The following is a 14,186-nucleotide window of genomic DNA, read 5'->3' on the forward strand; positions in this document are numbered from 1 at the left end:
TTATATGGCATAGGGCAGCTAGACAGATAGGGCTGAGAATCTTAAAGATGATACCACTTCAGTGCCAACTTGGGTCACGGAAATTATACGCGAGTTCAACAACAAAAAGGTGCCCATATGAAGAGTGGCCTTATTGCAACTATAGATTATTTTCCTCCCACCTTATTCCATCTACAGTAAGCTGGAAATTCTTCTCTAAGTAATTCAATAGAATGTGCTCCTGACGTGGAACCTTGTCTCGTTCAACATTATGTAATTTAACCAAGATCTGATACAAACAAGTAGCTCACTAAATATGGAATTAATTAACTTACTAACTAGAGAAGTGAAATGGGGGATGGAATGGGAAAAGAAGGGAGAAAAGAGGAAGACAGGAGAAAGGGAAAAGGACAAGAAATGGAAAAGGTGAAGAAAAAGTGAAAAAGAACCCTAAATTGAAGTGTTCCTCCTCCCACCCCCACTTTTTGACTTTAAAAAGCACTACACACACTCCTACCAGCCATACCCACACCAAACACCACCCTCCAAAAAAGTCATCCAAAAGCTTGTTCTCTCATGGGATTCCTGTACAGAAACAGTACTCTTTGGCTGTCTCAACATATGCAGACACCAACCCGCATCATTACTTCCTTTTCGGGAAGGCAACCACAGAGAAGCAGACACACGTGGCCAGTCAGTACATTTGTTGGGTGAACTGGTCCCAAACCCCTCTTTTCATGCTCCAGGAAGAAGGGAACAAAGATCCTCTTCCCCTCACCCCTATTTAAGATATCCCTGTGAGGATGACTAAAGACTACTGTCGCATGGTACAAGTTTTCAATCCAGCTGTTGAGTCACGGGGGACCGACGGTCTGTGGAAAGGGAAGACATCGCAATCAACTGTTCTCTCTCCACGTTGGCTAACTGCCCAGCTGGTAAAGATAATGGCCACTGGATACCCGTGGGGTTTTTCTTCCCTCTCCCAAGTGGGGGTGCCCACGATAATTAGGGTATACATACATATATACACATTACCCCTCATGTATTTTTAGCTCTTTGATAATAGAACCCTCTCCCTTATAACAGAAGTCTATTGTTCAAGTTTTACACATTTTCAAGAATGAATTATGTACATATGTGTAGGTGACTACCTGGAAAACCATTTTTTTAAACTAGAGCAGTAATTATGAAAGGTCATAGACTATCACATAATTAAGACTTCTAGTATCCAATGACAAAGAAAATATAAGAAGCTACAATAAATTCAGTGTTTTTTAAACTAGATTCTATCATTTACAAAATATTTGTACACAATTTGAAATAACAGTAGATACATTCATTATATACACTTGTTTATTTAGAATACAAACTACTTTAGGCTGCAGACCCCCCTCTCACCCCCACAACCCATATTAAGGGAACCACTAAATTAGGGACTAGAAGCAACTAAGTTTTAAAACAACTAAAGATCCTATTTACTTAATGCTTTCTTTATACCGGAAGAATAATATAGTTTTTAAAATGTGGATGGGGCAACATAGCAAAGAACAGTTCTGACAGATTTCTAGGAAATACTCAAAGCCTCAAATTGCAAAACTATTTTACCAAGGTTTCATGAATTTTGATAAAAGGTTTAGTAGATACACGAGGTTGAAATAAATAAAACAGAAGAGCTTTTTAGAAACTGTATTTTTCTAGCTATACATATTGTTCCTGTGCCTTAATAACTTTCAATAAATAAATAGTAACGATTTTTTCAAATAAACTTTCCATCTTTATCAAAAAGAAAGAAAATAGATTATTTTCCTTATGTTTCTATTTGACAGATAAAGGTGTGTGTGTACATATGTATGTGTCACTCCCAAATATACGCAATCATGTGTATATGACATACAAAAGAGTATTCCTTAAAAATAATTAAAGCAAAAATTTTAAAGCTACCAAATATGACAGTTAAATTTCTAATTATGGGAGCAAACAGATTCCATCAAGATATGAGAAAATACCAATTCTACATATTTTAAACAAATTGTAGTTTTTGTATCAGAATATTTATCCTGCTTATCATTTTAAATTCAATTACATACTGGTAATTACATAAAGTATGTATTGCTACCAATCATCTAAGAAAGGGAAGGGGACAGTTATAAATGTGCATACTTGCTTAGTTTTTTTAAATGTATGCACATAGAGAAACTTTAAAAAATAATGATGTATAAGGAATGGAGAAAATGGGGTAGAGGGGACGGGGAAAGAACCAGACAACTTTGAAAATACCTAGTTCTGTAGATCTGATTTTATGATAGCACAAATATTTTAAATATAAAAGCAATCTCTCCCAAAATCAAAAGCAAAATGAAACAAACAAATCTAACTGTATATTGTATATAAAAAGTATAGAATAACCACACGGAGAAAACTATTTCAACTGATTTTACAGTATGGTAATTTGACTGAACTGTTAGTGGTATGTACCCTAAGAACAACAACAAAAAAAACAAATTAAAAAACCATCTTAAATCTCATCAGTTAAAAAAAAAAAAAAAAAAAAAAATTAGTTCCACTAAAACAAACCAGGGCTACTGGAGGAAGATGATTCGAAGTCTAGAGCAGGAAATGAGTTAAGATAGGCCTGGAGCACCTTGCCACACCAGAAAGACTACTTGAGGGTATGTCAAAAGGACTCAGGAGACAAACTGAAGAGGCTTCCAATGGCTAAAGAAGAAATCATTAAGAATGATTAATTCAATGCAATGGGTTGGAGCACTTCAAATATTTGAGTTCATGAAATCAGAGATTTTTTTTCATTCCATTGAAGATCACTTTTGAAAAGTGATCTATTTTGAACCAACTATTTTTGAAAAGTGATAGAGAATTAGGCATTTATCAGGCTAATCAGAGAGCTGATGAAAATTCAGTTTCTCTTTAAGGAAATACTCCATGTAATAAAGAAGAAATGATAGAATTAGAATATCACCATATTGCAATCCTTAATATATTAGGGATCTAGCCAGAGAGAGGGAGAGGGAGAGGAAGAGAAAACTAACACGAAGCAGACATTATATACCTCTAGAAAGAAAAATACACACCACCATCTATGAATGACTCTTGCTTGGGGGAGGGGGGGAAGGAAAAAAATCAAACCTGAATCTAATTAAGGAAATGCAGAAGACTGAGAAAAATGTTATAATACACCATGAAGATGAACTAAGCAAAATTCAGACTGTGGGAAACACAAAAGGCAAAAGACCCACCCAGTTCCTTCAACAAATGAAGGACAACGGAAAAAGAAAGAAGGCGGAGCGGGTGAGGAGAATCTGTAGGTTCAAATTGCAATATGCAGAGCTTATTCAACTTGATTTAAAAAACATAATAATACAGTGGGAAAAGGAGATGAGGGAGAAGAAGGATGAAGAGGAAAAAAAGAAATTGGGTAATTCTAAACATTTTCTGGGTATTTACTGATATTAACAAGTTACTAACTTTTTTTTAGCCAGTGCAATGGTATTACGATTTTAGTAAAAAGAATACTTATGTTTTAAAGATGCATGATGAAATATTTACAAATGAAATCATATATCAGGAATATGCTTAAAAATAATTCTGGAAGTAGAAAGTGGGGGGAAAGTGAAAATGGGCATAGATGAAATATAATTGGCCATGAGTTGATAAATGTCTAAGCTGGGCTTGAGGAAGGGAGTTCATTATACTAATCTTTCTACATTTAATGTTAGAAATTTTTCATTAAAATTTTTTTTAAACACATACAATAATCACAAAATTCACTTAGTAAATACACTTGTGTTTCTTAAGCAACCACTGCAGGAAATAAACAGGCCACAAGCATGCTGCATGTTTACAGCCCAGGGAATTGAGCTGGGATTAAAATTTTCCTATGATGAATTGATAGTATTGCCTATTCAATTACCAAAAAGATTTTTTTTTTAAATATTGAACTAAGTAATGAGTTTTAACATCCTATTTTGTATGTGATATGCGTACATTTTATGTAAGAACTGTCCTTCAAAATAATTATTTTGGGGATTTCATATAATAATTAGGTAGCTATCTATTGGGCCTTAATTATATAAAGATGAATCAGACAGTTCTGCCCTCAATATGCTCACAAAGACGTAAAATACACATGAAATGATAACAGTAATGTGATAAGTGCCATAATAAAAACATTTATAAAGTGTTTGGGGATACAGAAAAGATAAAGTCTCCATAGCTTAAATAGTATTGAAACTCCTCTTAAATTTTCTTTAAAAGGCAGTTTTGCAGTGAAACAAGAAAAATCAATCTCTTTTCATTACAGTTACCCACTTCTTTCCATCAAAATGGTATTATATTACCCCAAGCTGGTTACTAACTTTATGTACTGTAAGTTTTTGTAATTTTCAAAACTGAAAACTCCAAGTGAACAAAGATTCACAAATGCTAAGGCTATTCAAGAGTGCGCCACTGGGAAAGGACTCTTCGATACAAAAGTAGGACATAGAATATCATTTGTTTACTGAACTTAATCCCAATGCTCAAGGCTATTTATACTTTTATGTCTAAATATATTTAAAGATTCCATTTATAAATGGAACTTACTTATAAAGTAAGTTGTGAGGGATAAATGCACTATTCAAGTTTCCAAAAAACTACACATAACCAGATAGTCTTTTTAACAAATGGTGCTAGAAAAACTAGACATCTGCATCCAAAAAATAAAAATAAATGAATCTAAGACATAGATCTTATACCCATCACAAAAATTAACTCAAAATGAATCATAGACCTAAATGTAAAACACAAAGGAGCTATTACGCGCCAGCAGATAACATAGGAGATAACATAGGAGAAGACCAGATAACATAGAAGACCTTGGGTATGGTGATGCCTTTTTGGATACAACACGAAAGACACAACCCATCAAAGAAATAATTGATAAGCTGAATTTCATTAAAATTAAAAACTTATGGTCTATGAAAGGTAGTATCATAATTAAAAGACAAGCCACAGACTAGGAGAAAATACCTGCAAACCACACATCTGATAAAGGACTATTATGTAAAGTATACAAAGAACTTTTAAAATTCAACAGTAAGATATTATAATGACAGATATATGTTATACTTTTGTCCAAACTCACTGAATGTTCAACACCAAGAGTAAAACCCAAAGTTAAACTATGGACTTTGGGTGATTATCGTGTTAATAACAGGTTCATCCTTGATATAAACAAAGTATTACCATTCTGGTAAGGGAGGCTGATAAAGAAGGAGACCGTACATGTGTGGGGGTAGGAAACATATGGAAAATTTCTGCACCTTCCTCTCAATTTTGTTGTAAATCTAAAACTGCTCTATAAAAATAGTCTTTTTTTAAAAAACCACATAGAAACAATCACAAGTACAAGATGATTTTACAAAAAGAAAGAATGATGACAGATGGCACCAGGCATAAATTAGAATAAACTGATATTCAGCCTTATCAATGCCCCAAAGAAACAATGCTAAAAGTCAAACGGCTCAAAATTGATTCAGTTTTTAATAAAATGCAAAAACCCTATTTTTACATGATATTAAAATTAACTAGATTCATTTCACACATTTCATAATCTCTCATCTTAGAACAGGAAACTAGAGAGCAAAAACTGATACGGAAAACCTTAAGAGAAACTATAAGCATAAGTAAAATATGTATCATTTAATTAAGGAAAATTGTTAAGATGATCAAAATTTTAGTTGACATGATACATTAGCACATACTTCAAGGAGCTCCACCTAGACTCCCCTCCCCGCCAAAGAACATCACTCGTCCTTTACTTGGGATGACTACTGTATAAATTTCTCACGATCTAATCTGATGTGGTCAAAAGCCAGTTAGATCAAGAACCAGCAATCAAATCATAACACTTTGTGGCCCATTTTTAAAAATATTTTTAATTGTAAGATTTAATTTTTATACAAATAGAATTTATTTACAAAGGAAAGCGGTTGCTAAAAGGGAACAACATGCACAATCAAAACTATGAAAGTTTCACTTGCCAAGAATCATTACTCTTCCCTCCCAAGGAAAACAAACAGAAAAGCCAAAGGTCAGTTCCAACACATCTCCCCAATTTTCCTATGTAATGAAAAGGAGGTTTTCTATGCAAATCCTTTTATTTGACTCAACAAAAATAGGTAGGTATAGGTAGGTAGATAGGTAGATTGAATTACCTATCAATTGTAGACAGACAGACAGACAGAGTCCTAATTAGTTATACTCCAAGTTCAATTAGTACATCAGTGCTCAAAACTTGAAACCCACTGACAAAAACATTATTCGTGTGGGTACACTCTTGGGACAAAACACCAAAGAGTATATAAGTGTTTTTATTTTGTACTTAAACATGCAGGATAAAATAACAGGAAAGTATCCTAACCAACCGCTCCAGTTTCCAGTCACTGATGAAGGTGCCCAGTATTTGCACCTCAGCAAATGAGGTGAAGGCGGCACGATTCACTGCGGGATACTTACTGTAGAGACAGGCCTCAGCCCATCTGACTCGAGAGCCCCATTAGTACTCAGTCTTGTAAACCAAGGGATCGAGCCTGTCTCCTTTGCCACCACAATCTTCTGGGGCGCCAGTGAAATTTCCTCTTACCCTAAGTATGCAAGAGAAGGAACACATCTCGAATACCTAAGTAGGCGATGCTGGTTGGTCTTTGTTACAAACAATCTAAGGTTTGAGGAGATCAAAAACTGTAATGTTTTATTTGGCCAAATAGTATTTTTTTTTTTAATTCTGGATAAACAATTAAAAAAAAAAAAAAAAAAAACACGTAAAAATCAGGATTTCTGACTTTTCTTGAAACACAGAAAACTCTGGAATGAGTGGAATCACATTCCTGCAAGGCACATGGCATAAAGCTGAGTGCCAACAACCCCATGAAAATGAGCCAGGAACTCTTCAGTATTGCCAAGTACCAACACTAGCTATAGGGTTTACCTGACGCTGAATCCAAAGCTGTGATTTATCATCATACTCTGACAGCTGTTTTGGTGAAAGAAACAAAATATTTATTTGTAGCTATCAAAGTGGGAAACAAAAGATAAACAAACCAATAGAGTAATATGTTTAAAAAATGGCAGAAAGCCTCTTTCTTTGTGGAAGTAACAGTATAAATACATACGCCCATTTCATGAAGGGATTTGAATTCACATATCTGATTTAAGCGTTTGCTTTTCGCTAGTTTAGCCTGACAACAAACACTTCAAAGACGAATAAACTAATAGCCTCAAGAAGAATCCAGTGAAGAAGGGAAGGATGAAAATTAGAAAATCACAAATAGGGGGTTGTAAAGAGGAAACTTCTGAACTCTGTGAAAGTAGGAAAGAATAAAAGGAAATAAAAGAGATCAAGGAAAATTAATATTGCTTTGAACATATATCCTTGATTATCTTTAAGCAGGAGAAAGCTTGCAATTCCCAGGATTCTGTCTTCACTCTTCCATCGTCTTACTGTACATACAATCTCTGAGTAACCCTGTTTTCTAATCCAGCACTTTTAACTATCTCATATGTACTGTGACTTCCAAAACTGTGCCTCCAGCCCAGACATACCACTTGAGTCTCTAAAACCACTGCATCCTGAACAGTTCTGACTTAATTTCTCACGGGTATCTCAAACTCATCATGTGTAAAATTAAATTCATTACCCATCCCAAAAATCTCTTATATTCTCTTATTTAAAAGAAGGCATTGGTGCCTATTCAATTACTGAAAAGAGAATCTCAGAGTTATCTTGGACTGCCCTCTTCGAACTCTCACATCCAACTAATTAATTATATTTTATATCCTAAGTATCTCTTGGTGCCCTCCCCTTCTCACCACCAAAACCTCAGACAAGACAGACCTTCTTTATAGCCTGCAAGACTAGGATTCCTGTCTGCCATCTATTCTATCCTCCTTACAAAATGACCTTGGAAAAAAGATTCTGAAACACCTAACTTTTCCATGAGCAGGACCTGTTCTCTTCTGTTATGCAGGATGGATTACCTTCCCTCTCCAGCAAGAGCCTCTATCAAGTTCCCTTCAAGAAGAGCTCAAAAACTTCCATCTTCCGTGAATCAAGGCTTCCCTCATAAGCACCTCTCTCTTCCCAGGTAGAAGGTTCAGTCCGCGTATTCTCTGCCTCTACCGCACCATTTAAAATTCCATAGTATTTATATATACGAGGATTCACCTTTTCTACATAAAAGGTTCTTTTATTCATTGACCAAACATTTATTGAGATCTATCATGTGCCCACTATCGCTGATGCATGTACAACACAGTAAGGAAAAGGACAGGACACGCGTCAGCTATTACAAGGTACTAAGAAGGAGCATGTGACCTGACCCACTCTGCAGGAGAGAGCAGGGATGACAAATGAGAGGAAGCATCTGAAAAAGGTGACACCTAAGATTAGTCTCAGGGTAACAGGACATAGCCAGATAAAGAACAGGGCAACTGATAAAGAGAAGACAACAGGAGTAGGCATTAAAGCAAGGAACAATGTTCCATGGGGAAAACAATGAAGGCTGTTTTCACAAGATAGATTGTGAGAAGCAAGTGGGGCATTTAAGTATAAACCATTCTCTCGTTTTGAAAGATTTGAAATAGGCAAACCTGGGGGCAGGAAAACCTATGAAGGGCAAGTATAGTCATATTATCTAAATGCTAGAAACAGGGCAGAGATAGTTGAGGAGAGAAGTTTGTAGATTGGAGAAATATCTAGATGACCCAATCAATAGGTCTTATCATTAACTGCATGGAGCATGAGAAAGCCATCATCATAGCTTTTTAAGTTAGAATAATAACTGACTGAATAGCTAGTCACCCCAAACAAGATATAGGAAAACAGGGTTGGGGGACAGCGTGTTTGCTGCTTTGTTTTCTGGATGAAGGAGTGAAGTTCAGTATGGGGCATATTAAGGGTAAAATACATAGGGACCTCAAGTGCAGACAGCCAGCAAATAACTGGATGAAGTTAGTATTTAATGGAAGACTCTGAAGATGAAAATTTTGAAGTTATTACTACACATATAGTAATCTGAAAGGTGAAAATGAAGTAGATAATGAAGAAAGTAGCAAGTCAAGGATGAAATAGTGGTAACATCAACTCTTAAGGGGGAGAAAAAGAAAAAGAAAGCCCATGAAGATGACCGAGAAGGCATGCTTAGAAAGATATAAAAAGAACCAGTAACGGGTAGACCAGAAGCTAAGAGAATCGTAGCTCCACAAGAGAGTGATCAGCAGTGTCCAAAAGCAGATTGAATAGTTCAGTAAGATAAAAACTGCTAAATGTCCAGGGGATTTGGCAACTAGATGGTATCTGTTGATCTTACTGAGAGCAGCATCAATAGAGCTGTGAGCATAGAATCAGATTGCAGTAGGTTTAGGAATGAGTGGGAAGAGATTTGTATGCTTGTCAGACTCTAGGGAAGGATCCAGTAAAGGAGAGCACAGGTGAGATAAGGTATGACTCATGGAGCAGTTGGTGAAAGATTCAAAGGTACAGAGGGTAGGACCTCTAATAATAACAGCAAGAGGGACAGCTCAGTTTTCAAAGGATAACGTTCTTTAAGGGAAGGGAACACACCATATTCAATCGTATCTCCCCATAGCAAGCAGAATTCCTGGAACATACTCATAGTATGTACTCAAGATTCTGTGAGATGCATTAAATACATGAATGAATTCAGGAGTCTCCCTTTCTAATACACTAAACATATTCACAAAACAGTGGACTATAAAATACTAAAAATAAGCATAAAAATAACCAATTTGACTTAAAAAGTGGGCCGAAAAAGAAATATTCTGTAACAGCACATATGTCCACCCTTGAGGGTTATTTCTTTAGAGATTCTTTCACAATCAATGAAGTTAATAATGCACAAATGCATGGGACTTAGTGATGCCCCATGTTAATGTCTATTCAATCTTTGCCATCCAAATATAAAGTATATTTACCAGTGTACTAAACAATTGAATATGAAACCAGTAATTGTTACCTACTGTAAAAGGCAGGTTTCATGTGCCTATCTCATCCTCGCATGCAGTGAGATCGTACTATCCTATCTAGTTTTCCCTCCCCCAACCACATCCTGGTCTTGACCTGACACAAACACAGCCAACTTACTGTGTGGCAAACAATGTATACTTCCAGAAGTGAGTGATCTGAGCTAGACTCTCTCTCAGTTAACTTGAAAAGTTACAAATTGTTGCCATCCAATGGTGAGCACTGAACCTGAAAAAGAACATGTGTATGCTGGGCTGGGGTGGCCATTATTTAAGGAGACATACAGGCCAATAGATAAGTGAGAAAGCCAATTGAAAGAAAAACTGAAAATGATGCAGATATACCCTAAAATGCCACCATGAGAGACTTTGTGGTTCTCTGACAGAGCTGAGACCTTAGTCAGTTTTTCAGTTCCCATACCACCAGCTACATTCCATTTTACGTCACAGGATTTTCCTTTTTATGAAGTTACTAGGGTATATTTCTGTTCCTTACAATCAAGAATACCAAAGGAGAAATCCCAAACAAGATTAGATAAATTCCAGGAATACAGAAGTCATTTTTATTTTTTATAAGTCACTAAGGAGCCACTACACACTATAATACAGAAGTAGCTGGAAATTCTGGTTTCTATCCTAGCTCTGCTATAAGACATCATGTGGACCTCGGGAATCAAAATCTCTCTCAAAATGTGTTTACTCACCTCTAAAAGAAGGAACTGGTTACAGACTTCCTATAATGGCTTAAAAATTAACTTGAATTGATAGCATGAGGGGTGTGTGTGTATACACAACAAATTCAAAGATAAACTCTCAAAGCAACTCTTCAGAAGTCTCCTGTGAATTTTTGTAACTACAAGAAGAATGCAAACTTGGAGGATGGGGACAAAAAAGGGGTGCTGTAATAAATCTAACCAAAAGTGACCTCACAGGTGGTTTTATCATACATTTCTTACTGGGCAGGTCTTGGCGGGTGGTCACCCCCAGGCATATAACTTCTTTAGTGAACGGCTTAAGCAAGCCCATTGTTCTTGTGCATCTAGATTAACACACATTAGAAATGCCAGAAGTAACCCTTTTCCAGACCCCTAGAAGGCGTAACCACCCTCAAGAGAGCACATAATCTTGTTAATGATCCTGTACCTTGCTTTCTCCCACTTTGATGTAATCGTCCTTAAAGTCTCTCCTTAAGTTTTCTCCAAAGGTATTAAAGAAACTGCAAAACTGTCATTATTCTCTGGAACATCTGAGATCCTGCTTCCCAGCAACTATGGTAAGTCTGGCTCAAATAAAATGTGATAAAAATCACTTACAGGTTTGGACATTCTTACAAGTAGAAAATGGCTCTTTCCTAAGACCCTCAGTTAGGTTATGATAAATTATTTTGCTATTGAGATCATCACTAAGGCTACCAGAAATCCAAAAAGCAGTGCCTGTAGCAAATGTATTATCTATGTAAAAACATGAAACTTCGTCTCAGGACAAATTACTCACCTTATATGCCCCTGAGGGATTTGTTAAGTATAGGTCACCATGCTCTGAGCCACATGAATGACCCCCACCGCGTCAGGCCACAGCTACAAGGGTGGATTTCTATAGCCAGTTTAGTGGTCTATGAGATGGCCTGGGAAAAAAGCTCTATCAAATAGTACAGGTAACCGAGATAAATGGTGACTCTGATCTAATCAATGAGATCTTGTCTTGGGACAGTCAGTTGGTAGTGACAGGGACAAACGAGCAGGCAGACAACAGAGAGTCAATCGTAATGGCATAACACCAGGACTGACAAAAGCCTAATACTAGGAGGGTCACAGGGTCACCAGGTAGCTAGATCTGTATTATATACACAGAATTACCTTCTGGTGGTCAGATATGTGTTGTATCCATAACTCCAGTCTATATCTCAATCTATCTGAAACCAGGCAGGGCACCATTTCTGTTCTATTGTGAAACCTGGCTATCTAATAAGGCTTATTTTATTGATTTCACCATGTACCTTTATAACAACATTCTTATCACCTAAGGTAATTCCAGAATTTCTTTGTGACTTGCACCCTTTAAAAAGTCTAAGATACCTGATATTTTTAACAAAGTGTAACGCATTCAGACCTACCTACCATGTTTCCCCGAAAATAAGCCCTAACCGGAAATAAGGCCTAACATGATTTTTCAGGAGGACATCCCCTGAACATAAGCCCTAATGCCTCTTTTGGAGCGAAACTTAATATAAGACCCGGTCTTATTTTTGGGGAAACACGGTATTAGTAGGTCTCTATCTTCTAAAACTAAAGTAAAAAATAATAACCCTCAGAATCTTTCCTCAGTACTACATATGTACATATGTAAGTTTACAGTCATCCCTCAGGATCTGTGGGGGATTGGTTTCCTAAGAGATTTTGATGACTATTTAACCTATATTAAACCACTTACTTTAAATTTTCTATAATATCCATTTATCAAGGGTAATACCAGGCATTGTTTAAACAAGATGTTATAGCGATAGGATGGCCTCAAATTTAAAGAGATTCAAAAAAGAATAATCACCAAGCCTTGCCAACTGACACCTATAGCAAAAGTAGAAGATGAAGAAATCTGTCCTGCACCTAAGTCAATTGAACCCTGGTAAGTAACACCTTGAAAGTACCCAAGACTATTTATGTTGTTGCTTTTTCCTTTTCTTTTCATTTTTTTTGGTACAATAAACAGATTGGCATTTACTCAGACCCCCTAAAACCATTCTCGTAGGTTCTAAGAAAATAAATATACTGAGGGAAAAGAAATGAAGGAGTGCAACTTTACCACAGTTTGAATGAAAGGAACAAACTAAAATTATAGTCAATAAACCACGGGAAAAAAGATAAACCTGGTTGAAAAACCTATTGCATACGATGCTCTAAATTAGAATCCGTACCTTTTACAAAAAGAAAACAAAAACAAACTGATCTTTGGCTCATTTTCTTTTTCAAGCCTCCATGATCTTACCACAGTGGAGTAGAGGTGAAGCAAACAAAGTAGGGACATGTAAAATGATGTATCCAATGTGTAAAACAGTTTTGTGGTTCCTCAAAAATGTAAACATAGACCGAGAAATTTCACTCCTAGGTGTATACCCAAAAGGATTGAAAACTCAAAATACATGTACACACATGTTCACAGCAGCACTAGTTACAATAGCCAAAATGTGGAAAATGGCCCAAATAGCCATCAATGAATCAATGGATAAACAAATGGTAGTATCTATATACAATGGAGTATTACTCAATCATACTCATAAATAGGAATGAAGTATCCAGTTTCCCCGAAAATAAGACCTAGCTGGACAATCAGCTCTAATGTGTCTTTTGGAACAAAAATTAATATAAGACCCAGTCTTATTTTACCGGGTCTTATATGAGACTGGATATAATAATATAATATAATATAAAATATAATATAATACTGGGTCTATATTAATTTTTGCTCTGATTGTCTGGCTAGGTCTTATTTTCGGGGAAACACGGTAGTACTGAAACATGCTACCACATGGATACATTATGTTAAGTGAAAGAAGCCAGACATAAAAGGTCACATATCGCATAATTCCATTTATATGAAATATTCAGAACAGAGAAATCCATAGAGACAAAATGCAGAATGGTGGTTGCCAACTGCTGGGAAAGAGAAGAAAATGAGGGGCAACTGAAATAGATGGTTTTCCTTTTGGGGTGATGAAAATATTTTGGAACTGTATAGAGATTACACACACTGTTGATTGTACTAAATGCCAATGAATTGTTCACTTTAAAATAGTTAACTTTATATTATATCAATTTCAATTTCACCTCCAATTTTTATAAACTTCAAAACAAAACAAAACTGGGTCAGTTGTTAGAAGCACAATTTCTAGACCAGGGTTCTAGACCAGCTGCTTATAGCTGACCTCTCTGAGCCTCAATTTCTTCATCTGTAAACAGGTTGGGAACAGATGATATCCAAGGTTCCTCTCATTAACTGGTGCTCTATACTGCAGCTCTTAATTTTTTAAAGCATTGTATCATATAGGAATTTATCTGAAAAACAAAGCATGAAGTACTGGTTAATGTTCTCAGCAACAATTTCAAGGAAAGTCATTAGAAAGTTTAACAAAATTGCTTCTCATGATGACTTTAAACAAAAGTGGACATAAATAT

At 36.0% G+C, this 14,186-nt stretch overlaps 1 protein-coding gene across 5 annotated transcripts in view; it reads right to left on the reverse strand.

The window, feature by feature from the left end:
- The window catches only part of SNX13 (sorting nexin 13), a 117,373-nt gene that overhangs the window by 87,742 nt on the left and 15,445 nt on the right, over window positions 1-14,186 (reverse strand). For 3 of the 5 annotated variants that reach the window (XM_074340808.1, XM_074340809.1, XM_019727220.2), the window contains exon 2: window positions 13,937-14,066. The exons of the other annotated variants lie outside the window; for them this stretch is intronic. In XM_074340808.1, coding sequence (XP_074196909.1) covers window positions 13,937-13,960 — 24 coding nt within the window. In that variant the 5' untranslated portion in view covers window positions 13,961-14,066. The remainder of the gene's footprint in view (window positions 1-13,936; window positions 14,067-14,186) is intronic. 5 annotated transcript variants of the gene reach the window in all.

The sequence above is a fragment of the Rhinolophus sinicus genome, linkage group LG09 (assembly GCF_036562045.2).
Source record: "Rhinolophus sinicus isolate RSC01 linkage group LG09, ASM3656204v1, whole genome shotgun sequence".
Taxonomy (NCBI): domain Eukaryota; kingdom Metazoa; phylum Chordata; class Mammalia; order Chiroptera; family Rhinolophidae; genus Rhinolophus; species Rhinolophus sinicus.